This window comes from Lepidochelys kempii, chromosome 14 (genome assembly GCF_965140285.1).
Source record: "Lepidochelys kempii isolate rLepKem1 chromosome 14, rLepKem1.hap1, whole genome shotgun sequence".
NCBI lineage: Eukaryota > Metazoa > Chordata > Testudines > Cheloniidae > Lepidochelys > Lepidochelys kempii.
This window is the reverse complement of record NC_136393.1, coordinates 27872639-27898927: the sequence shown is the minus strand read 5'-3', so window position 1 is coordinate 27898927 and position 26289 is coordinate 27872639. Positions and strand designations below refer to the sequence as shown.

At 53.3% G+C, this 26289-nt stretch overlaps 2 protein-coding genes across 7 annotated transcripts in view; both read left to right on the top strand.

Annotated features, from left to right (window-relative positions):
- Nucleotides 1-23142, top strand: part of LOC144929336 (C-type lectin domain family 2 member D-like) — a 124425-nt gene extending 101283 nt beyond the window's left edge. Inside the window, exon 4 of the mRNA XM_078848645.1 lies at nt 22294-23142. Within this exon, the coding sequence (XP_078704771.1) occupies nt 22294-22456 (163 nt within the window). The 3' untranslated portion in view covers nt 22457-23142. The remainder of the gene's footprint in view (nt 1-22293) is intronic.
- BTNL2 (butyrophilin like 2) overlaps nt 1-26289 on the top strand; it is a 1264829-nt gene that overhangs the window by 1010402 nt on the left and 228138 nt on the right. The gene's annotated exons all lie outside the window — the stretch shown is intronic.

Below are 26289 nucleotides of genomic sequence, written 5' to 3'. Positions count from 1 at the left end.
AGCTCTTCTCTTCTTGCATCTGCACCTCTCATAAGCCGTGGCCTTAATCTTGGGCCTGGAAACACTTACGTGCACGTTTAACTTTAATTACTGCTGTGAATAATTCCATTTCAATGGGACAACTCTGAGATCGGCTTTACACTACGGCCCTATATCGGTGTACCTATGTCATTTATTTAATTTTCTTCCTTTTATATGTGAAAGTTCTTGAGAGGTTAAAGCAGGTAAAATACATGAACAGGTTCGGACAGTCCGAGTTTGTCCGTGCAAAGTGACAGCAGAGATGTGGGATCTGCTCGTTGTCTATAAGTCTCTCAGGGTTACCCAGGATAACTTTGGGGATCTCTGTCTTGCATCGGGAATGTTCCCTGAAAGTGTCCAAACAGCTCAGAGCTACAGAACCATTCCCTGGATCCATTCTTCTAGCTGTCTTCCCCAGAAAGCAGTCTGGCAATTGTTCCTGTCAGCTCATTGCTAAGTTATCTGTCAAAACACTAGAGTTTTCAGGTGCCTAAGTAGCCCCTGGAATCATGGTGAAATTATCCTCCCCGCCACCACCAAAATTGGAAATGGTGCCCCGGAGTGCACGGTACCCTACCGTGCTTCCCCCATAGGAACTGCATGAACAGGCAACTCTGCAAGTTCTCTGCATGCCTCTGCAAGTGACCCCCATGCCTCTCCATTTCCTTGGCCACATGTATCCTGTCCCCATGCCGGCGGTGAATCCAGAAAAAGAGGGAAAAGCTCACCACTGCGACCACCTGAGGGCGGTGTTGGGTTGAGATCAGCTGGTCAAAGCAGGCAATAGGGACAGAATCTGAGACTTGAAGCTCCTCGAGCGACCTCTGAACTTTCTAGACCTGCCCTTCAATCAGACACAGCGATTGTAAAGTTGAATGTGATAGTAACTAGACCCATTTTAAACCCTTCACCACACAAGACAAAGCCCGTAGGATTCATCATGAACTATTTATTTCTCCTCCCCTGGCTCCATGCAGCCACCAGCCACCTTGAAGCTTTCTCTCGTCTCTCCCAGTCTGGGCTCACTTGATTGCAGGAGATCAGCGGAGGGTCCAGCTTTGCTCTTTCGCTTCCATTCTTCACGTCTTTGGGTGGCTGCATTGGCAACTGAGCAGCCTAATGGAAACACTGAGTCCTCTGTCTCGGCAGGCAGGCCCAGCCGCCAAAGCCAAAGACTCCCTGAGAACAGGGGGAGGTTCGCCTGAACTCTCAGGAGTGGAGGCTGGGCCCATAGGGTAGAATTACCATATTTGAACTTTCAAAAAAGAGGACACTCCGAGGGCTGGGGAGGAGTGGTAGCCCTGCCACCTATCTACTCCCTCCCACTTCCTGCCCCCTGACTGCCCCCCACACAACCGCCATCCCATCCAACCCCCCCTGCTTCTTGTCCCCTGATCACCTCCTCCCAGGACCCTGCCCTCTATTTAAGTCTTCCTTCTCCCTGTCTCCAACTGCCCCCTCCTTAGACCCCTCCACCCTAACTGCCCCCCTAGAACTCCAGCCCCTACCTGTCCCCTGACTGCCCTGCCCCCTATCCGCACCCCCACCCCCTGACAGACCCCCGGCTCTCTGCTCAGAGCAGTGTGTCTGGGGTGCGGAGCCAGAGACAGTGCCGTGCTCCCCCACAGAGCGCGCAGCTCCCCCTCCGCCCCCAGAGTGCTGCCTTGGGAGGGAAATCCCGGCCCTTTGGAGAGTTTTACCAATTCCTCCCTGAGGGCAATTTAAAACACAAAAAGCCGGACATGTCCGGGAAACTCCGGACGCATGGTAACCCGACCACAGGGACTTCAGGATCTGCAGCTGCTGCCACCTGTATGGTGAATCCTTGGACTCGTCACCAAACACCTCTTCCCCATTCTGCAACCTGGCCCCATGGTCTGACCGTGCAGGAGAACAGAAACCCTTTAGGACAGCAGGAGAGTCTCCTCAATGCCGCACTCTTCGCATGGCTTCCCGCGGTCATCGTGAAACACGACTACCCTGCCCCCAGGAGTCTCTCAAGGAGCTGCCGGCACAGTCACTGGGCACCCACTCGTAATGGTCTCGGGCAGTGGCATTGCAGAGAGAGCTGAGCAGACCATCCCTCTGTGACTTCCTGAATTGCTGCCAGGACGGATTCTCCTCTGCACTAGGGAGAGTCCCCGAGGACAAGCAGCTGTGGTGGGGGAGGGGGCAAGACAAACACTCCCCATGAGCCCTTGACTAGCAGGTAAGCAGGACTCTGGGAGCCAAGGCATCGGTGTGTCTTGCTGGGAGAGCAGAGCTGGAGAGCAGAAAAGGGCATTGGAGGAATTGTAGAAAAGTCATTGTCATGGCCGGGTCATGGGCAGCCAGACCTAGTGGTCAGAGGCAGAGTCCACACTCACAAGTAAGGAGTCGAGAGTCAGCTGGGTCAGGACACTGGAACAGCAGAAGCAAAAGAACAAATTGTGTTCAGAACCTCAAGTCAGGTGAGTCACCCTGAGTCCAGATGCCAGGAAATCAAGCCTGGGGAGTGGGAGCAGGAACAGCCAACACACGGTCCAGAGCCGGGGAGGAGCTCGGCTGTTCAGACAGCTTCTTGTTCCTGCTGCTGGTTTAAGGAGGTCCCGAGGGCCGATTAGCTGCTCTGGGACTCTGCCAATAGGAGCCTCAAACTGGGTCTGGACTTCGTCAGTCCTAGGTAAGCAGTTTTTCGTAGGCTTCCAGGTGGCGTGCTGGAGGGTGGCTGCTCCCAGGAACCCTGCAGACCCGGGTTAATGACCCATGGGTCAGGACAGTGAGTGATCTCTCCCCGCTCAAACCTCCTGCACGAAACAGTCTCCAGGGTCCCGGGCGCATCCTCTGAGAAGAAAAAAACACAGTCATGAGGACAAATAGGCTATGGAACAGGAGCCCCCTCTTTGTTGCAACAGCCCCAAGTGCCCAAAAGAGTGGACGGTTCTTACCTCCAGAAGATGCCTGGGATCTTCCATCTAAGCCTCAATAGGACCCCTGTTGCGTGGTCTGACAGGAGGAGATCATCTGTCCCCACTGCTCCCTGCGCTGGGCTGGCTGCAGCACACATCTTTTTAAGAGGCTGGGCCAGAGAGATGTTACAATCAGGGTCCAGGCACCCCAGAAGGATAACAGAGGGTCTGAAACCAGAAGATGAAGCAATCAAATCAGCGGATTCGACAGAGAAGTTTTCTACCCTACAGGGACATCAAAGAAGGTCTGTTAGGAAAGCTGATATGTTAGTCTGGAAACTGCTAAGGCAAAGATTGTGACTTGTTAAGATTCAGTTTTAGTCACTACAAAGTGTGTTGTGTTTTGTTTCTCTCTTTGAAATTTGTCTCTTTCTCTTGCTTAGTATCACTTAAATCTCTTCTTTGTTACTATACTTCCCAAACCACCTCAGTGTTGTGTGTTCGAGTGAAGTGTGATTCTCCAGCCTACCCAACAGGCTGAGCTGTGCCCTGTCTCTCTGAAGGTAGCGAATAATTTCTGAGCAGTGCTGGGCCCAGAGTCCAAGGGCAGTTCACCAGACATCTTGTGGGAAGCCCAAAGAAACCAAAGGAGCAGGAGAGATTCCGGCCCCACTGACCCATGGGAAATTCCCACAGAAGAGCCTACCCAGGGCTCTAGACACGGCCACTTTGGGTGTGTACCAGAGTTCACTCACTGCTAGATGCTGGCCAGGCCTTGTGTCATTGCTTTCTCGCTGGGCTAGCAACCCCGCTGATACTCACTCTTGCAGTTTGTTGGCTGGGAACTCAGCCCTCCAACCAGGTGACTGTCCTTTACTCCACTCCTTCCTGGGTCGTGCTCTTTGCAAACAAAGTCCCAAAATGTCTTGAACAGAAACAAGGCCTTCCACCCTCGTGGGGAGTTCTTCCTCAGCCTGATTTCGGTTCGGCCTGCCCTTCTTGGGTTTCTATGGTCTTCTATGTCCCCTTCCTTAGGGACAGTGAGAGAAGCCAGTCCTACCCTGGACTCCAGGGTTTGGCCCAAGGCCATCTCCTGAACAGCTTGCTCTGCTTCTGGACTTTTGCTGCTGTTTTCCCTTGTTTCCTCTCAGGTGGGGCTCACTTGGTCATCAATTTGGCCTAGCCCCAGGCTAGGCAGCTATAGGCCAAGCCACACTGTTAGATACCCTCCTCCTTCAAATCTGGTCCAGCCCGGATGACAGGTTTGCTGAGGGGATGGGGAAACCCCATTGCTGATCAGAAGGAGGTCAGAGTCTGTTCCTTACGAGCTGAAGGTCCGTTTGTCCTGCTGCGGCAAGTGGAGCTGGAGAGCGGAGATGTTAGGTGAAAGAGACTGCATGATGGAGTTGGAGACTGAGGGACGGGAGCCTCCTCCCAGAAACGCTCCCAGGAGAACAGGTTTGAGGAGGAGTTCTCTGGGGAGCCTCCTGCTTGGAAAAAAACAAGGGTGGCACATTGATGAAGATGTCTCTGTCCCAGGGATGGGGGAAGCTCCCACCCAGGCTATGCAGCAGGGATCCCATTTCTCCCCCAAGAAACCCATTTTTCCCAAAGAAGTCAATGGCTCTTACCTCCAAGAGGGAGTGGGCTCTTCCCTCTAGGCCTCTTTGAGAACTACTACTGCTTGCACCCATCTGGGAGGCTGTCACACACCCCAGGACCTAGAAGACACGGGGGGAGGAGGCTCCTCTTCATGTCAGACTCTGAGAGCCCAGAGAAGGGCCAAAGGAAGAATAAAGGGCAGGAGATGAAGCTAGCCCGGAGCCTCTGTCCCATCCTCACCTCCTCAAAGGTGGAGCTTCCTGAGCTTCAGTTGGGCAGACAGTCTGTAGCCCTGACGCAAAGGTCCTTCTGCGCCATATGGGGCAGGAAGATCTCTGCCTGGGAGCACGGGAAATGGGATGGGGGTGAGATCAAGGAAAGAGGGGAGGGATATGGGTGTGAGGGAAAGAGCTCCTGCCCCAGATGAAGGTATCTGGGGGGCCGTGGGAAGGACACAGCTCCACAGAGAGGGGAGAGAGTTCCTGTGAGTGCCAGGGGCCTCCATTTCTGCTTCCACTAGTCCCCCATTTATAGTGAGACACAGCAGTACCTGCAGCAGGGAGCGGGACTTGCTGAACAGGGAGGGGAACCTTGAAGAGCATCAGATGAGCCACAGCCCTTGCAGCGCCTCGGGCATCTGGTGCAAGTGCCGAATCATGTGAAGCTGGCCCATGACCTTGGCTGTGACATCCTCATGCTGCAGGGGAACGAGAACATGTCAGAGACTGAGACACTCCCCAGGAATCAGGGAGGATTAAGGGCACCTGGAACCAGCACCATCATTTCCACCCAGCAGCTGCTCATGTCTGAGTGGTAGATTCACCCTCCTGACCCCCAGGATGGAGGCTTGCTGTCCTCTCTAGTGACCTTCAGTGCCAACCCCCCTCCTTGTAGGGTGAGCTCCTGCCACTTCCCCATCAGTGCCCTGACAGCTGTTCCACCTCCAACCCACCTGGGGACACCGCTCAAGTTCGGAGAACCCTCTCTTCCACCCCTACCTCCATCCCCACCCAGGTAGGGCAGGGAGGAGGCTCTAGAAGGGTGGCGGGGGGCGGGAGGGATTCTGGCAGCAGTGAAGTGGAATGGAGAGAGCTTGAGACCTTTCCCCAAGACACCCCAGTGACAAAACCTGAAACCACAGGATGGCAGCCCTGGTGAATGGAGCAGGTCAGCAGCCCCTGACGACTGAATCCTCCCAATCTCTTGAGAGCGGGTCCAGCCCTACCAGCAGCAAGACCAGCTTTCCACGCCCATGTGCCTCAGTCAGTCACCATCACCAGTCAGTCCTTGGCCTCCCAGGATGCCAGGGATGGGAGCAACTCTCGATGGTGGCTGGGGTGACATGGACACTAGGCCATGGGGAAATGGGTGCAGCTCTGTGGGGCAGGAAAGGTTCCCAGAGGGCACTTAGGGGACTCTCCTGTCCTTCCCAGGAGTGATAGCAGAGCACCACATCCTAAGAACAGAAGTCCATGAAGGCCAGAAGTCCCCACTGGGCTCCTTGCTACCAGGCCAGCAAATGGCGAGAGGATGGGAATGAGGCCCTGGGTCCCACCCCAAGCTTCTGAGTCGATTGCAGCTGCTTACCGTGTCCCCCATCAGTTGCTGGGCTTCCCCCAGGAGGGAGTAGACCAGCACCAGCTCAGCCTGGCTGACACGCAGCAGGGGGTCGTGGATGGCCAGCAATGCTGTCTGTACGAAGGATCTTCTCTGCCCGACGGAGAAGAATTTTTCAAAGACCTAAAACCAAGAGGACATGAGGCTTGAGTAGATTGCCCAGAGCCAGCCTCCAAGTCCTGGCGGTACAATGGCGTCTCATGCCCCAAAGGGCGGGGAAGAGAGCTGCTGTGGCCAAGGCAGTTCATTCCCCAGGAGGCTTTCAGGGTCCCAGGGCTCACGGAAGCCCCTTTATTAAGAGGTGGCAGTTGCTGAGGGACCAAAGCCTCCAGTGGCTCTTTCGGGAAGGCAATTTATGGCAGGGGCCAGGATGGGCTGGAAATGGATCTCTAATGTGTGTGAGCAGGCCCACTCTGTTGTGCAGGGCACAGAGACGACAGGGGACTCTGTCTTGCTTCCAGCAGAGAGATCTCCTGCACCTCAGCGGCTAGAGAAGTGTGCGTGTGTTGTTGAGGGGAGGAGGGGGTTGGAGCTGACAGACCAAAGGTCTCTTCCCTGCAGCTTAGTGATTTCTCTCCTCGCTGGGTATGGCCTCTGCAGCTCCTTGGTTTCTTCAAGGGGAATCCAACCTGCAGCCTGACAAGAACAAGGAGACTCCTGGCCCAGTCCCAGTGTGGGACCTTTCGCACCAGCGTGTCCCACTGGTTGCTGGATGAGGAACTCTGAGCTGGAAATAAGGAGCGGGCTCTTTTCCTGTCTTCAGGAGGCCTCCACTGCAGGGAACCCAGCCAGCTACACTCCCTGAGCTGTGTCATGCTCTGGCACAGTGCCCTTACCTCCCCCACTCTGGCTGTATTCTTGTAGCCTAAGAGCCTTCTGTCCTGGTGCCAGTCATAGCACCAGAGATCTTCCGCGTCATGTATGGTCAGACCTGGAAGAGAGAGAGAGAGAGAGCGACTTTTCTCCTCATTCTGGTTGCAGTTTCTGTGTCCTTCCAATCCCATTGGTGGCTGCACAGTGGAATGGAGAAGAACAGAGGCAGAGAGAGACTTGTCCTCCGGCTGGGGTCAGTCTGAGAGAAATGGTCTAGGGTCCCATTATCAACATATGGTCACTCTCAGTCCCCTATTTGGTTCCGTGTCCCAGCTGGGTTCCTTACCCCTCTGTTGGAGCAGCAGTTGGTAGAGCCGGTAAGTCCCCTCCCTGGCCTGCCGGCTGATGTCCTTGTCTGGATCGCTGACAAATAGAGCCAGCTGGGCCACATGGTGACCCATCCGAGGGAACTCGGCTGAGATCTAATAGAAGGGAGAGCAGAGGGGACTCCATCAGCATTTTCCTCTCAGCTCCCTGTCCGCCCTGGGCCAGAGGGCTCCTTCCCCTTAGCCCTTCTGCAGGAGAGGCTGGGGGAGAGGAGCTTGAGATCGACCCTTCATTTGCTCTGCTGCCAAGGGAGCCTGCAGCTGCTTTGGGATGCCAAGCAGGGGCTGGAGCATGGTCCCCTTAAAGGCCCAGGGACAACACTGAACCAGGACAAGAAGAACTTGACTCAAGCCTAGCTCAGTTCTGCTCTGACTCTGCCTCCCCATGAAGAACCCTCCTAACCCACAGCCCCGGCAGCAGCAGCAGATCCTGCAGCCCACTGGAGCCAGCCCGCCTTCCCCTGGAGGCAGTAAGCTGGGCTCAGAGCTCACTTACATCAAACTCAGGGAGGGTGACTGTGTATCTCAGCAGGGCTGTGCTGCTCTTGATAGCCTTGGCTCGCTCCTGCGACACCCGGGACACGACCCAGAGGTTGACATGCTGTGGGGAAAGGAGGCAGGTCAGACTCAGTGGCCAGCTGCTCCTGCTTTGCAAATGAGCCCCCCACACACCCAGCCCCAGGGGCCTGAGACATTCTGCGCAGGGGGAAATAGCTGAGTCATTGATGGCAGAGCTTTAGAAGGGGATTCTTTCCCCCAGGACGCAGCTTGTACCCTTCAGGTCACAACTTGTCAGCGTCTCTTTAGATTGGGACAATGTTCAGGGTCGGGGCTGGTCCCATCCTCCCAAAACTCCTGATTCCTGAACAGTTCACCAGAAAGACGACTGAACCCTCAGCCCTTCCCTGCTACGCAACTCCTTGCGGGGATGTAGGGAGTGACTGAGAGCACAATCCCCCCAGGAATTTCAGAGTAGATCAGAGGGAAGGGCTGATTCCCTGGGCTCCTCCTCTTTCTCTAGGAAGGAGCATGTGCCTCTTCTCTGAGAACCATCTCCCGAATCTCATGGGCTCTGTGTGTTGGAGGGGTGCGGGAAGGGTGGATTTTCAGACTCTCACTCCCCAAGACAGCCAGGAGCCCTCTGCTTAGTGCTCAGCAGAACCAGGCAGAGCTCTGGCTTGGAGTCCCAGCTCCTTCCTCTGTCCCTCAAGAAGGAAGTACCTGACATTACATTGCACTGACCTCCCCAACCAAGGACGGCCCACTGGGGACCCAGCTAGGAGGACAGAGTAGAAAATGCATCTTCCAGTCTCTCCTTACCAGTCCCCCAAAGAGTTACGGTCAAATGGGGCTCACCTCCAAGATGAAGTGGAGCCTGTCTATGTCTGGGGACTCTGCCAGCAGATTCCCCAGCATGGCATCCAGGACCTCTGGGATGACTTTGTGCAGAGTCTGCAAAGCATGGGTCAGAGTTAGGGAACCTGGGCCTACACCTGCCACAGGATGGGAAGAGGGGTCTCTGGGAAGCACTGAGGAGACTCCCAAACACATCTCCTGGCCTCTCTCCTTCACATCCCACTGCAGGCAATTTGCAAGAATTGATGACCCCTGGACCTTTAATCCATGAGCTTAGCAGGTCTCTGCAGAGGGCCTTGTAGGCAGAAGAGTAGGAAACAGCCAAGTTGCTATGGATGGAACCTGGGCTTCTGGGCCAAACACGGCTTAGGAAAGAAAGAAAGAAAGAAAGAAAGAAAGAAAGAAAGAAAGAAAGAAAGAAAGAAAGAAAGAAAGAAAGAAAGAAATCCCCCAGGGAGGGGTAATCTCTTCCCTGCTGGAGGGAAGGATCCAACCCTGCAGCTTGTTCCATCTCCGCTACCCCACCCCTAAATCTGGAGCTCCAGCGAATCAAGGGAGTAGGGACCAAGGACTACTCTGGAAGAGGAGGAGGATGGAGGAGGAGGTACCTGGATGCCGGTGGAGTCCTTCTCCGTGCCCAGGGTGAAGACGGAGTGAAGGGCAGCTCGCAAGAGGTGGGTCTCTAGGGCTGGCTCCAGGGCAGGTTTCATGGTGCTGGCAAGAGAGAGGAGCTGCTATTAGACTGTGCAGTACTGGGTGGGACTGTCGCCAACACAGACACCAAGCCACAGGGATAGAGGCACAGGCTGGCGAGAATGGAAACTGAGGCACTTCGCTAGGGAATGACATGGCCAAGGTGTCCCAGACAGACAGTGGCAGGACAGGAATAGCTCCTGTTCCCTGGAGCCTGCTGCCCCTCCTGTATCGGAGCCTGGGAGTGAGCCCCTCCCCAAGGCCCCTGTCATGTTATGGGAGTGAAAAGAAGAGCCCCGCCAGGAGAGAGTGACCCTCCCCACCCCACCATCTCTGCCAGAGGCACCACTCTTGGGAGGTGACTTGGGAGGGACAGTGACGGTGACTCCCAGCCTTGGGCCTGAGCAGCACTGGGGTGAGGGGAGCCGGCAGGGTGGGGGGGGTGGGGCTGTCTCAGTACCAGAGGTAGCCCACTGCAGCCAGGGAGTGGGCGAGGACGGCGCTGGGTGACGAGTCATCGGGAAGCTCCTCGATGAGCTCCTGTGAGACGTGAAAGAGACAAAGGAGCGTGTGAGATTCACGCCCGACTGACGCCTCCCAGTGAGGAGATGACACAGCCAGTGCCCCACATGGCCAGCAGGATCCCCCACCACCTCCCACTCCCCCGATTCCTTCCTGCCCATCCGACTTGTTCCCCTTCTCAGATTCCTGCCCAGCTCACTCCCAATCCCCTTCTCTCCTCCTCCCTGTCAAACCTGCCCCATTCATCCCGACGACTGAGCTGGGACCATGAGATTCCTTGTCCCCCACTCTCAGCTGCCCCGCAGCCCCACAATTCTCCCCCTCCCTCCAGCTACCGTATGGCGTGTCTCACTCACCACGATCCTCTTCACCACAGCCGCCTTGCAGCAGCGCGGCTCCAGCGTGTCCTCCCCTCTCTCCCGTGCAGTCAGACATGCGGGGTAGATGGCCTGAAGGAACAGGAGCTGCTGCCCCTCATCCTGTACCCACCGGGAGTGGGGTATAGCGAGAGAGAACCTGTTAATGAGGGACCTTCCTGCCCCACCCACACCAGCTCCAGGGCTCAGGCCTCAATGGGGGATTGTGGGGACCCGCCTATTGTCCAAATCCCCCCCCACTCCTACACAAGCAGGATCAGGAACTGGGACAGTGCCTGTGGGGGGAGATGACTTTGGCTGTTGTGGGACACCCCCATCTTGGGGGTCCCACATCATGGATGTAAAAGGGTCCCATTGGGGGTGGTGGATCAGGAGGCACAAGATCCTCGGCAGCGGTGGGGATGCTGGGAAGGGACAGGGCAATCTTGGTTCCAGCCCAGGTGGGGAACATTTGTACCTTATCTCTGCACTTGAGCTGCTCTCGGATGACCTTGAGAGCAGCTTCATCTTTGGCCATGTCCACCCCTTCCTCGTGCTCTGAATCCCGGGGGTCCCTGCACCACGGAGGGAAGGAGAGGGGTGTGGTGGGCAGAGCAGGATTCAAGACCCCCCTTCCCACCTCAGGCACCCAGGGCAGATCGGGCCCCAAACCTCCCTCTCAGGGATGCCTTCAGGCCCCAACAGCTTCAGAAGCCCAGAGCAGAGCCCCCCTCCCCTGCCCAGGACTCCAGGGGACGTGCCGATTCCCCTGGCCCTGAAGCAGCAGCTCTTCACGCCCCCACCCCCAGGTCCCCGTGCGGAAGGGGCAGCTGTGTGACGGCTGCTGCTGTCCGTGGGGTTCGCGGGGCTCAGGCCAGACACTTGGGCTGGGGACCCCCCTCCATATCCCTGGGAGAGCATCTGGGCCCAGGGTGTTCACATCCCGTCCTCAGCCCTCCCGGAGCCCAGCCCGGCTCCTCACCTGGAACAAAGCAGTGGCCTCCATCGGCCTGGCTGCTGCCAGAGGCCCAGGTGCTGCCGCTGTCCCAGGCTGAGCTGCCGGTGCTGGGACAGGGACCTTCCCCCTCCTGGCCGGCGGGGGCTGGAAGGTCCTCAGAGACCGGGCAGGGCGATGCCTCCTGATGGGAACGAGGTCTGGGCTCCTGGGGCCGCTGCTGCCCACACAACAAGCCCCAGAGCCACCCTGCCCGGCGCCCCTCCTGGGCTGGGTCCTGTCTGCGAAACCGCAGCCTGGGCCAGCTCCATTGGGGCCTGGTCGGGGCCTCTCCCAGCTCGGCGCTTGCGCCGGGAGCCGGGTTCCTTTTCCAGAAGGCTGGGCACTTCCGCCGTCTGGCCTGGACGGGAGCTGCTTCCCCGCCAGCAGGGATGCAGGGGTTGCTCTGCCCCTTGGGAAGACGGCAGCTGCTTCCCTCAGGCTCTGGGGCCACCTGCAGAGCCTTCCTCCGCAACATCCGCAGGAGCCTGGCCATCCTGGAACCGAGCGGGGAGCAGGGGTGAGACTGGACTCAAGGCAGCCTTTCACTCCTGGGCCTTTTCCGTCCCTTCTCCTCCCTCCTCCAACCACAGCCGCCCCCTCTGCCCGCACAGGAGTGCAGGGAGTGCCATCTACACACACGGGCAGGAGTTCATTGCATGATCCGCTCCCAACGTTCCCCCTCATAATCCCTGCTGCTGCAATAGCCAGGAAGTCTCATCCTTTTCCAGCAATGCGGTCAGTCCCAAAGACTATCGGTTACTCTGGAGAAGCAGTCCCCTCCTGTCGTCCCAGGCCACTCTCCCGCCCAGGCTAGAGAAGGAACAGAACCCAGGAGTCCGGACTTCTCCTGGGAAATCATTCCTCACATCAAAGTCAGAAAGGCCCTCGGCACAGGAAGCACAGAGCCCTCCTCATTCCCCATTGATTTCCAGGCTCAGCAGCTCACAGGGTCTGGCTCACCTCAGAGACTCTCAGCCTGGGGAAGGGTTGGGAGGGAAGGGCTGGGAGGGGAAGGGCTGGGAAGCCCCATTGCTGGAACCTTTCCAAACACACTGGAGACGGCTCTGGAGAAGCCCCTGCCTGGCCTAAGAGTGAGGGGCTCTTGGGGGCTGTTTGCAAATGAAATCCCCCTTTGGAGATAGTCTCTCCCCCAGACAGAGAGGGGAAGACACCGAGGAACCCGAATGCCACTCACGTTCTCTCAGTGATGGTACAATGGATGGCGGATGTTCAGGATCAGCAGACGTCCCTCACCCTCCTCCTCACTCTCCAAGCCCAAGGCAGGCTGGAGAGGGTGGTGACCTCAGGAGTTACCCTGCCCAGCCAGCAGGCAGGGTGATGACATGAGGGCGATCGACTGGCTGTGAAAACAAGAGTCTGTCTGATTGCCAAGGGACGGAGAAACTCAGCCAGCAGCAGGGGGTGCAGAACACGGCCCTAGGGCGGAGGTGACAGCGCCTCCGGGATCCTGACATCCCAGCACTTTACTCACCTTCCTGGAGCCTCCCAAACCCACTGGGCTGTAGCCATGGGACCCCAACCCTACTGATGGCAAACGGGCCTCAGCTATGACCACAGGGTCACACCGAGTATCAGAGCCATGGATGGACCCCTTCACTGACCACTGCCGCACACTCCCTCCCACAGCTGGCAATTGCAACCAGGCCCTAATGGCTGGTCCCCCTGCCTTTGAGAGAGAGTGTCACTCCTGCTTCCATTGCTGCGGGACTGTGGGACTTTGGGCAAGTTGCTCCCCCTCTCTATGGCTCTCTGGGACTCACATTCCTGAATGGGCTTTATAAAAGACAATGGTTAAAGTTTGGCCCCAACTAGTTCTTGTTTCTCGAGACTATCCATTTTTGCAAAGTTTAGAGTTCTTGACATTCAACACCTGGAAACATCCCTTTCTCCTTCGCAGATGGCCTTAACATCCCTTATCTCACCCAGGCTTCCTGCTGCCTGGAGTTAGAGAATTGACCCTGTTCCCATTGGACCTACCCAAGGTGTCACACAGCGAAGCGGTGACGGAGACAGAAAGAGAAGACAACTGTCCTGATTCCTGTTCTAACTAACAGACAACAACCCCCCAGAGGCAGGGATAAGGCCCAGGAAATAAGGTGTGAACATTTTCATGGAAACCTTTTTCTGTCAGAAAATCCATTCAAATGAAACCACTTTGTTTCTTGAAATCATAACAAGTAGGATGAAAATTCTTTGCAAAAATATCTGTTTGCAAAACAAGAGCATCTCCTGTCCATCACAGTGCATTCAACTGTCTCATCATACACAAAGGGGAGACACTATGCTCTAGAAAATTGGATGAGATGCTTCAGTCTGAGCTAAGTAGTTGCTGCTTTTCACAATTTCAAAACAATAAAATACAAATCAAATCGAATATTAGGTTATAATCTGATATGGCTCAGTGTGATAGGACACCCCCTAGTCTGCACTGCTCCGAGTGACACTCTTCAGTGGATCCCCAGCATCCACCCATGGCGAGGCAGGTGGGAGAGGATTGTTATTCATTCTTGACAGAAGGAGAAACGAAGGCTGAGAAAGGAGCAGGGACTTGTCTTAGCTGATGCAGCCAGTCAGTAGCAGAATTGCTCTCAAATGAGCTACAGACCAACAATTGTTCATAGTAATTATTCAGCAATTATTTCAGAAGAACTGGAATGTTCGAGAGGATCATGAACTGCTCCGAGACAATGAATGGAGAGCAGCATCCACATTGGTCAAACGTATAACTGATTGTGACTTATTTGCTTGGTCATAAAAGAGAACAACAAAGACCAGAGTTTCCTCCCTGTCAATAGCCCCCTCCTCAGCCAATCAAGGTTGAGACTTTGAGGGGTGGGAGGCTAAGGGATCTCATCAAATAGCCCAAAGAATGGCCCCGGTCACCACCGAGGGGATCACTCTCGGAGCACTAGTCCAGTCTCACCTCTCTGTGAGGGCCTCCCACAACCCCCCCCGGACTCCGCTCCACACACAGAGCTCCTGGTGGTGGGAGGAGAACAGAGGAAAAGGACAAAGGAAGCAAGAAGAGAAAGGTAGGAAAGGTAGGAAAAAGAAGAGGAAAACAAAAAGGAGAAACCCCAATGTCCCCAGTAATTCTAAGGGACAAAATCCTAGGTCGGAAATAAAATACTGCCCCCACAATCTAATGTTTTCCTTTCCTAAAAATCAGCCAGCACCTGATGGATCAGACTGAACAGGTTCCAAACCTCTCCGAGGCTCTTACCTTCTATACAGGGACGTCTGTTTTCGAGCAAATCCACTAAAAGAAAAGGAGAAAACTCCAAAGGGGGTCCTCCTTGCGCTCACGTACGTGCAAGTGAATGCTCTCTCAGTCCTCCAGGAGAGACCTCGAGAAGGAGACGTGCTGAAGCAAAGCCACAGGGATCTCCGAGCTTGCCCCTGTCCTGCACCCCTGTCCTGCCTGGCTGATGTCAAGTTCTCTCTGTGAGGTCATCGCCTCCCCACCACCTTTGTCCAATAGGCTGAGGTCCTGCCAAAGGCCCTTGTGATGTCACTGCCACACCCACCACTCCCTTGTAGTGCTGATGTCCTGCCCCTGTCCAGCCACATTGGATGTTTCAGCTGCTTCCCCTGGATCACCCCACGCAATGTCACTTCCTTGTGGGGTGACACCGGCTACATAGTAGAACACAGAAGTTCTTCCCCAGGCCGCAATTAGGTTTTCCCAAGTTAGTTGACTTTATGGCCAGAAGGAACCATTCGAGCATTTAATCTGATCCCCTGCGTATCCTAAGGCCTCCTGTATGTCAGAAGAGCTGGGCTTTTCTTTTACTCAAACATTTTCCAGAAAGGCATCCAGTCTTTATTCGAAGAGATCAAGAGATGGAGAAGCCATCATTTCTCTTGGTACTTTGTGCCAATGACAAACCACCCTCTTACAAATCTGGGTCTTATTGTCATTATCCTTTTTCTGATTTCTGCTTCCATCCATGGGGTTTTGGCATGCCTTTCTCTGCGACATAAAAGAGCCCTTTTATACTCAACATTTTCTCTCCATGAAGTCAAGCAACTCACTTCTCATTCTTCTCTTGTATATACTAAGCAGATTGAGCTTTTTCAATGTCTCATTATAGGGCATCATCCCCATCACTCAGTTATGAATCTTTTCTGCACCGTCTCCAATTGTTTTAACATAATATTCAAAATGTGGACACAAGAACTGGATTCAACATTCCAACATCAGTCTCACCAATGCTCTTTCACTTCCCTTTCCATCCTCACTACTCTATCCAGCCAAGAATGGCTTTAACCTTTTTTAACACAGTTTCACATTGACAGCTCATGTTGAACAGTTTGTCCACTGTAACCCCAAAATCCTTTTCAGGGTCACTGCTTTCCAGCGGATTGTCCCCAATTCTGTAGGGTGCCGCCTGACTCCTTTGTTACTGGAGGTATGGGGTTGCATTTGGCTTGATTAAAACCTAATTCTTTAGTAAGTATTTTAGAAGAACTAGCCCATTAGAGAGAGAATCGTGAATTACTCCAAGACAATGAATGGAGAAAAGCGGCAAGAGCAATCAAATACATGTTTGGATACGCCCTATTTCCTTGGTCTTAAAAGAGGGTCACAAGGACCTGAGCCTCCTCCCTCACAATAGCCCCAAACTCCCCCAATCAGCATTGAGACTCTGAGAAGCAGAAAGCTGAGAGTTCTCACCAGATGTCCCGGGTCACCACCGGAGGGAGTCACTCTTAGAGCACTATTCCAGCCACATGTCTTTGGGAGGGCCTCCCGCAATGAGAGTTGGAGTGCAACCGCCCCTCCCCCCCTCCGTCCCCAACTCCACACGCACAGACAGGTCCTGGTGGTGAAAGGAAAGCAGGGGAAAAGGACAAAGATGCAAGAGAAGACGAGAAAGGAGGGAGAGACAGGAAAAGGGAAAACAAAAAGGAGAAACCCCAATATCCCCAGTAATTCTAAGGGACAAAGTCTTAGGTCGGAAATAAAATGCTGCCCCCGCAATCTAGTGTTTTCCATTCCTAAAAATCAGCCGACACCTGATGGATCAGACTGAACAGGTTCCAAACCTCTCCGAGGCTCTTACCTTCTATACAGGGACCTCTGTTTTCGATCAAAACCACTACAAGAAAAGGAGAAAACTCTGAAGAGGGTCCTCCTTGCGCTCACGAATGTGAAAGTGAATGCTCTCTCAGTCCTCTAGGAGAGACCTCGAGAAGGAGACGTGCTGAAGCAAAGCCACAGGGATCTCCGAGGTGGCCCCTGTCCTGCACCCCTGTCCTGCCTGGCGGATGTCAATTCTCTCTGTGAGATCATCGCCTCCCTACCGCCTTTGTCCAATAGGCTGAGGTCCTGCCAAAGGCCCTTGTGCTGTCACTGCCACACCCACCCCTCCCCTGCAGTGCTGATGTCCTGCCCCTGTCCAGCCACATTGGATGTTTCAGCTGCTTCCCCTGGATCACCCCACTCAATGAGCGTTCATTGTGGGCTCAAGCCGAACACAGTAAAACATCAGAGGCTTCTCCCCATGCTACGCTCATTTTTTCATAAATTAGCAGACTTTATGGACAGAAGAGACAATTAGAGCGTGTCATCTGACCCCCTGCATATCACATGCTTTCTGTAGAGCATAGGAGCTAATTTTTGACTACACACGTTCCAGAAAGGCATCTAGTCTTCATTAGAAGACATCAAGAGGTGGGGAATTCCCACCACTTCCCTTTCTAGTTTCTTCCTTTGGTGATTCGTCCTCACTGTTGAATATGTGTGCCCTCTTTCTAATACGAATTGGTCTCTTTTGAGTTTCCAGCCACTGGGTCTTGTTATGCTTTTCTCTGATAGATTAATGAGCCCTTTAATACCCAATATTTTCTCTCCATGAAGTCACTTCAACACTTCTATGATGTCACCACCCAATCTTTTTTATAATCTAAACAGGCTGAGCTCTTTCAATAGCTCACTAGCATCTGCCAGGAAGGGAGTCCCCACAGAGGGACACCATAATCTCCCAGGGAGGGAAAAAGCTCTCACTGCCATTTCTTAACCTCATGGGTTGTTCTCCTGCTCTGCCAATCCCACCCCTTTTTCAGTATCTCCAAGTGCCTGAGGGAGCAGGAACCAGAGGCCATCCTGCAGCTGGGACAGAGATGGAGGTTGATGACCTACCTGCCCGTGGTGACCATGGTGCAGGACAGCCCTCAGGACATGCGAATGCAGCTCCAGATCTGAGAGCAGCTTCCCTTTGCTGGCACGAGACCTTGCAGGTTGCAGTGGGTGAGACAGGCACTAACTTTTGGAAACCCTCAGTGGGATCAGAGGGTAATGGTTTGTAGAAAGTGGTGTTGGAGAGCTTTACAAAAACTAGACAAGAACGGTGCATGTTCCAGGGCAGCTCCAGCCCCGGTGCTGTCAGTGAGACGTGTCCTCCCAGCCCTGCCTGACGGGTCTTTCTGTTTCAGACCCTCCTTGGAACTGCAAGAAAAGTCCAACCTGTAGAGTTGTGGTTGCAGTGATAGTTGTATGGTCTGCGTTGATTGCTGCCATCATTGCTCTGGCAGGTGAGTTCCCAGCTTCCGCCCCGCTCCCTTCCCCTCCATCTACGATCTCCGCGCATCCCATTCCCCCGTGACCTACCACACTCACTCTCTCCTCCCGGCCTGTCCGGCTTCTGCCCCTGGGGCAGAGGATTCCTGGGGGATCTTCCTCCCAGACCCCTGCACCTGGGCACTCTCTGTGTCAGGACGATCTGACTGACATTAGCCCCCCCAGCCCATCTCTGAGCACTTTGGACCCAAGTCACCTTTGCCACGCGCCATGAAGCAGTCCCTGACCAGGGTGTCCAGTGGGACAGGGTGCAGTGCAACCCTGAGCCCTTTGCCTTCCCTGTGTTGCTCTGAGGTTACCAGCTTGGCCTTCCTGGATCTTCAGGTCACGCCTGTGGCCGGGCGGCAGGTGCTGCCGTGTCATTGAAATGAGCTGTAGAACTCAGTCTAGACCCCTCCACCAGCGCAGTGTGGAAACCCCCCAATCGCTGAGCTTGGCCATGAAGGGTCCCTTAGCACCATTCACTCCCCCGGGCTGCCCAGACAGTGTGTGCTCGTGCAGAGGGCGTCTGTTTGCGGTGAACATGAACCCTGTTGTATCCCCCCGTTGTCTGGGGCAGGGCATGCTGGGGAATGTCGGGGGTGGGATTTCTCTATTGTCCTGGGATCTGATCACTGGGCCCCAGGAGGGTTTAGCAGCTGGCAGAGGGGATTGAATCCAGCTCCGTCTGCATTAGGAATCCTCTGTGCCGATGTCATGACATCCGTGCAGTTGAATTGGGGCAAACCGCTAAAGCAGACGCACTGCACTGGTGCACAACGGAGCTTGCCTTGGTGCAGTTCGCTGCAGGAAGTTACCAGAGCGAGCCGCACTGCTCCAGCGCATCTCCAGGAGGTGTTTGCCCTGATGTCACTGCGTCACTGTGATTATACTGGTGCAGATTGCTCGGATACAGATGGGCCCTGAATCCCAGCTCCCTGCTCTAATGGCAGGCTGCTGCAACGGGCAGCATTGGCTCTCACTTTGTAAGGTGGGAATCTGTGAGCTTAGGGTTGGTTACACACCTGCAGGTGCAGCGAGCTCTGCAGAACATGTGGCATCTGAGTTGGAGATGGATGGTGGAGACAGCCTGTGCCATCAACTGTTCGTCACTGACTTCTCTGCTCAGTTCAGTAGGGCAGGGGTGTGGGCTACCGTGCACTGGACAGTTAAATCTACAGGGTCAGACATGCCTTGTGAGTGAGGTGAACACGTGCTCGCTTTCTGATCACCGCTGCCACGTTTCCTAACTCTTCCCAACTTAGAGTGTCTGTTCCTCGCTGAGCGCCAGCCACATGGGAAGGCTTGAAAACCAGCTACCGAGTTACTGTGGTGCAAACAAAAGTGATGTGCTCGAAAACATCTGGAGGGGTTTGAGTCCAACTCCTCTCAACTAGACAGGCCTTTCAAATCCTCTTTGGTGTCACTTATGGGTGACCCCACTGCTGCTCTTTCATGGCTCTGAAAGGGTTACACTGCCATGAGGGCTTCCAGAAAGTGCCTTTCTTGCTGCTGTGTTTGGGGAGAGAAAAGTCTGCAGGTAGGAGGTGAATTAAGTTCCATCATTCCTGGCCCACAGTGCAACAGGTCACTTCCCATGGCTGTGGTTTCTGGCGCCCCCTTGTGGCTTTCATGTCCCTGAGTGAAAGTTCCCACGTTCTTCTCAGTAGTTCACCTGCTGTTTGTTGCTAGGTTGAACGTCCAGCTGTTGATCTTGTGCCTGGGGTGAAATGCTCTGAGCTGTGTCAGTCCCTCCCAGGCTGGGAGTGTCCCTGGAATCCTTCTTGCCAGGCAAATTTACAGTGACAAACGTCTCCGTCCCCCTGCATCTGATTGCAGTGGACCAGCCCCAGCTGGGGGTCCCAATGGGCTTGGCAAGCCGGTCAATTGACTGCCTGTTTGGCCGCAGTCAAATGCTCCAGCGAGAGCCCTGGGGGTAGGAGGTAGCCTGCCTTTCGGATTGCGTCTTGGAGCCTCACTGGTGTTTTCAAGAACTTGGTTTCATTGTTTTGCCTTTTTTTTCTGAGCTAAAATAACTCAGTGAAGTACATTTTTTAAAAAATTAGGTAGATCCGTATCTATCGAAAGCTAAACCTACTGGAGACAATGACGTCTTGCTCTTTTTTGTTCCTGGCGGGAGGTAACCAATTCTGATAAATTGGTATTTTAAAATATCTGACCACTCTTTGACAGATTTGACTGGTCAGTTGACCAATTTTTGTACCACTCAAATGCCCAATTCTCGATGCAACTCTTACCCTCCATGTGACTGTCTCATTCTCAGCGCTGACCTCTCAGCTTTCATCAGCTGATCTGTGCCCCCCTGCTAGCCCCTCGTGCGCAGACGGCTGGATGGGATACCGAGGGAAATGCTACTATTTCTCAGAGAGGGAAGGGAGCTGGACCGAGAGCCGAAGCCGCTGCTCTGCCCCGGGTGCCTCCCTGGCTGGGATCGACAGTGAGCACGAAACAGTGAGAGACTCTCGAGTTGCCAGACACTAATCTGGGCACAGGGGTGGCTGCTGCAGCAGGACTTGGGCTCTGCCCCGTGGGGTGAGGAGCAGCTGTGAGCCCTCCCGTGCTGGGAGGCCGGAGTGAATGAACTTCCAGCCGCTGAACGCCAGCCCTGGCTGGGCCCAGGGCCCTACTGTCTGTGTGTGATCACAGGGATTGCCCATTCTCCGCTGCCCCCCTCCCCAAATAGGGAGACAGCTTCTTTCTAGGGCAGGGCTGGCTCAAGCATCTCCTGGCCTGCTGGCTGCTGGAGTGGGACTGAGAACCCAGGCAGTGCACCTGTTGTGGGGATGGGAAAGGAGCAGCCAGCTGAGGAGGCCGGGGAGGAGGGGATCCTTTCACATTGACCCCTCCCACTTCAGCTTGCCTCCCTCCCTCCTCCTGCCTTGCTGGGGTGAGCGGTGGCTGCTCTGTGAGGAGAGACGTCTCTGCAGAGAGCTCAGACCCAACAGCTGCCCCCAGCTCAGGGGGACTTGGGGTGTGGGTGACTGGGAGCACTGGGGTGGGGCTGCTGTGTGCGGTGGGAGGGTTAAGACTGCCCGGGGGATCTTGTGCTTTGCAAGAGGGAGGGGAAAATCCCCCCTGAAAATAAACTGAGCACCCTTCAATATGTGACTGGGATTCTCTGCAGCACAGAGCCCTGGAGGGGCGGTGGGGGGAGCACGGGAGCTGGGGCTGATACCTGCTGTCCCTCAGCTTTCTTTAAGGCATTCCTGCTGCGCCATAAGGGTGTCTATTACCATTGGATCGGCCTCTGGAGGGAGCAGGGTCAGCCCTGGAAATGGACCAACAGCACCAAATTCAACCACCTGTGAGTCTCTCTCGCCCCTCTGGACTAATTCCCTGGGCTTGGGGATTCTGGTGTCTGAGCGGTTTGAGCTCAGGTAGATCCACCATTCAGTGCTAGTGAAACCACCAGACATGACCCTGGTCCGTTCGCGTCCTGCGTGTGTCAGAGACCGATGGAAGCCGGCGTGTCCCTGAACTCTCGGCTCCTCCCCGCAGTACGGTGCTTGGCCGGAGACAGAGCCCGCCATAGCCAGAGATGCCCTCGCAGCGCGCTGGGATTTCAGCTGGGACACTCGCTGTTCTCCCCCAGCCCTCTTCAGCAACGTCCCTGAGGTGTCTGACCCCCCCTGGGGAAAGGAGGCAGCAGGGAGCTCAGGTTAACAGTGGCTGCTAGAGAGGGCAGCATGCCGAGCACTGCATGGCAGGTGCAGGTCCCGCTGGGGATTGCAGCCGGCAGGTTTGAGTGACTTGGCTGGTGAGGCCTCTGAATCCGCAACAAGGCACCGATGTTAAGGGAGCCTGCGGTTCACAGGTGCTGGACGCCTGGGGCTCCCACTGGAACGGGGTACAGTAGTGATGGCTGCACAGCCACCACCCTGCGATGGGTTTCAGTGGGCTCCAAGTGTGATCACAAAACCAGCGCTGCTTGAGCCCGGAGCAGGGTTTGAACCCTGGAATTCAGCACTAGAAGCATGAGCCTCTGCCATAGGAGCGAAAGAATCCACTTCTTTAACTGAACCCCCCCCCCCTCCGATTGATAAAGCTCTTATGGAGGCCAGCCATTAGAGGAGGATGGAGACCCCCCACTTCCCTGGTCTGGGTTACTTCAGTACTTTGAAAAGTCAGGCTCTTATGGCGCTGGGTCAGGGCTCCCCAATGGACAGTCCCCATTCTGCTGTATTGGACCCAACCTTTGGATCCCACCTGCTTCCAGCCTGACTGGGTCTGAATAGCCACCAGACACTGTCCCGAGTTTGGGCCTCTGTGGCCCTCTCCTGGGGTACAGACTCCGTGTCCTGAGCTCTGCTCCTGAGGGGCTGGGAGAGTAGCTGCTCCGCACTCAGGCCTGCACTGTGGAGAACGGCTCCCCTGGCTGGGACTGATGTGAAATGCCTGGCCTCTGCCTGACTGCAGCTCCCTGGCTTCTGTGTTGCAGGTTTCAGATAAGAGGAGGAGGTGACTGCGCGTATCTGAACGACGAGAAAGGGGTCAGCAGCTCACGGTGCTACATGGGAAGACGGTGGATCTGTAGGAAACTTGAGGTGTATGTGATGGGAAAAGAGACTGCATTGGAAGGGGGCTCGAAATGGGACTCCTAGACGTGACACTGATCCAACTCACACCTACTTGAACGAGCCAAGTCCCCGTTCGTCAGCCTGGCCAGGATCTCAAAATCAGGCAGCGGGGCCCGCAAGCAATAAGTGTGTCTCATTTAAACTGTGGATTCTTCGTATGTGCCTTCTGCTTTTGAACCTTTAAACTCAGGGTCACATTAGGAGCCACAAGGACTCCAAGATCTCTTTCTTGAGTGGTAACAGCTAATTTAGATCCCATTGTTTTGAATATTTTTTGTATTTTTGTATTTTTTCCCCAAAACCACCTCTATTGACCCCTCAGTCTGGGACAGGTCCTCAGATTTGTCACGTAAAAAGAATGGCTGATGTGTGGGAATCTCCCACACCTTTGCAGTGTTGACCTGAATTTTATGGGCTAATGTGTTTACTGCTCAGCACTGATCTGATCAGAAGATAATTTAGGTTCTTGTCCCAGTTCAGGCTATAGGGATAGAGAACACAGAGAGTTCAATATTGTGAGAGGACCCTCCGGGTGTGTGGCAAGGACACTTATACTGAGGACAAAACCAACTTGTTAAGATCTTTATTAAAATAAAAGAAAGAAGCATAAATGCTACAAAACACAGAGTCACAAAGAAGTAATACAATTCTATGACCCCTGGTGGTAACATTTCTATTCTAAAAGACTACTAAAGCTAGCATATTCACACCCATCCCTGAAGACCTGGTAGTAGGAGACAGAGGATCAGTCTTGTCTCTGGCATGTCTGAGGAACTAATGGTCCAGGCTTCCCAAATTGGTAGGGCTTAGGTTCAAGTGTTGAGTGGCTAGGATATATTGTGAAACTGAGGTGATAGCTTGATAGAAGATAGGAAAATGTGACCCCTTTGTATGGTTGTTTGCCATCTTATAGGGTCCCGGTACTGCCCGCTGTCAGAATCTAGGCCCAACCTACCATGCCCAAATCTTATTTCCTCAACCCCATAAATCTGCAGGTACACTTACTCTATAGGTTAACATGTTATGCCATATACTCATACGAATCGATTATCTCATTCCCGAAACCGTTAACCCTGACCTAATTCATGACTTCCATGTTCTGCAGTGTGCCTTGCAGTTACCGGTCTGCTCCAGACTTAAGGTTAGCAGATTCAAGTTTTTTGTTCAGTTCCCCAAAGCTAAGGGGGGCAACTGGTATGCCATTTATCTATGCCAAAGTTTACAAACACTGATACTAACTTACTCTAGCTAATCGTACAGGATACAGGCCTGAAGGTTATTTGCATTACAGCCAACTATTATGAATAACCATGAATAACCCTTATGAATAGCATAAACTGGAATTCCACATAAACAAAACCCCAGAAAATACTATGATTAATTAATAATAGGATATGATAACAAAATAATATGAATCAAACCAAAAGAAAACATATTACGCAATATGGCAAGCTAGCAAACTGACCTTATGGGCTACAGCAATGAAAACCCATGCAAAGAATATATTTTGCTTCTCTGCAATGGCCTTGTCTTCTGAAAGTGCTCCTTTGGCACCTCGGTTACCTTGGGGCCTCACTGATTGTTTGGAAGTCTTCCTACTTCTGATGTACTTAAAAAACATTCTGCCAGGGAGGAGTGGGGAGCCCAGTCTCTCAGTCCTTCTCCCCTCCCGCCCCCACCCCACTGCCTCTCTTAAGTTGATGGAAGCACTCCTGGTAAGGATGTGCATGACTGACAGAAGGAGAGTAGTGTGGATGTGAATAGTTTGACTTACGTTTGTAGTGCAGACATGCCCTCAGTCTCTGAGGACCTTGAACTGCTTTCACCAAATGCCCACGCATGCCACCACCCCACAAGACTGGTAATCATAGATGCTGCATTCAGAGCAATAATTTTTACTTCAGCAGGATTTTGTTGTTGTTGTTTGTTAGTTTGTTTGTTTTGCAGGGGGGTGCTTATTGGCCTACATTTAGAGAATTAATGATATGGATGGTGGGATGAATTGCACGCTCATGCAAGTTTGTGGATGACACTAAGATTGGGGGAGAGGTAGATATGCTGGAGAGTAGGGATAAGGTCCAGAATGACCTAGACAAATTGGAGGATTGGGCCAAAAGAAATCCGATGAGGTTCAACATGGACAAGTGCAGAGTCCTGCACTTAGGACAAAGAATCCCATGCACCGCTACAGACTGGGGACCGACTGGCTAAGCGGCAGTTCTGCAGAAAAGGACCTGGGAATTACAGTGAACGAGAAGCTGGATATGAGTCAACAGTGTGCCCTTGATATATAACGGTAGAAGGCTAACGGTATATTGGGCTGCATTCGTAGGAGCATTGCCAGCAGATCAAGGGAAGTGATTACTCCCCTCTATTTGGCATTAGTGAGGCCACTTCTGGAGTATTGCGTCCAGTTTTGGGCCCCCCCACTACAGAAAGGATGTGAAGAAATTGGAAGGCAACAAAAATGATTAGGGGGCTGGGGCCCATGACTTATGAGGAGAGGCTGGGGGACCTGGGGTTATTTAGTCTGCAGAAAAGAAAAGTGAGGAGGAGGATTTGATAGCAGCCTTCAACTACCTGAAGGGGGGTTCCAAAGAGGATGGAGCTAGGCTGTTCTGAGTGGTGGCAGATGACAGAACAAGGAGCAATGTCTCAAGTTGCAGTGGGGGAGGTCTAGGTTGGATATTAGGAAAAACTATTCACTAGGAGGGTGGTGAAGCACTGGAATGGGATACCTAGGGATGTGGTGGAATCTCCATCCTTAGAGGTTTTTAAGGCCTGGCTTGACAAAGCCTTGTCTGGGATGATTTAGTTGGGTTTGGTCCTGCTTTAAGCAGGGGATTGGATTAGATGACCTCCTGAGGTCTCTTCCAACCCTAATCTTCTACGATTCTATGAATGTTTGTTAGGTATATCTGGCTCTCGTTTTCCATCTCTAAACTCCCTCACAAAACTCCCTGATTTGCTAGCTCCTCTGGTACTTAGGAGCTGCCTTTTAAAATTTCTGAGTTAGTCCTGCCCCTTCATGAAGGCCTTCAAAAATCACAGCTGGGAAATTAAAGGGAAACAAGCCAACAGAACTTTTTGTAGGCTTCATTTACATTAAGTAAATGTCAGGCTTTAAAGCAGCTGAGAGGATCTTCAGTAACCAGAACATATGGGAAAATGTCCAAAAAAATGAAGCATAGTTCTTTTGAGGAACTAAAATGGCACAAATGTCCATGAATTAATGTATGAAATTAAAGAGTTACAGCTTCACTTTCAGTAACATTTTATAAGTCATCTCTCCCTCTCTCACACTCTCTCTTTCCTTCTCTCTTTCCTTTCATTCTATCCATTTTTGCTCATAATCTTTTTTAGCTTTTGTTACCCACCCTGGTTTATTTCTGACTTCTCCATTCTCCTCTAGTCACTGTTAACTGATTATTTTTCTCTCATAGTCTCCATTCTGTCCCCCAATTTTACCCCTTCCCCATTTGCTCCCCCTGGGTGTTTCCCCTCTCAAGAATGTTTTCCTTTCGCTCTATCCATTTCTGTTTTTCACCCTTTTTCTAGGACTCTCCCTTTATTCTTGCTTCCTCTGCTCCCTCTGGTTAAACCCACTCTGTCCCTGCTTCTTCCAGTGTTCATTCCCTCTGAAGCACCTGGCATTGGCCACTGCCGTAAGACAGGATACTGGGCTAGATGGACCTTTGGTCTGACCCAGTCTGGCCGTTCTTATGTTCTTAATTCTTAGAAAATCATGAGATTGACACACCGCTTGCCCCCCCCCCCCCCCCAAAAGAGATTTTTAAAGAAGATTCTATAATGGTTTCTGGTCTGTCTCTTGGTTTTTAATTTTCCCCTTCCTATCC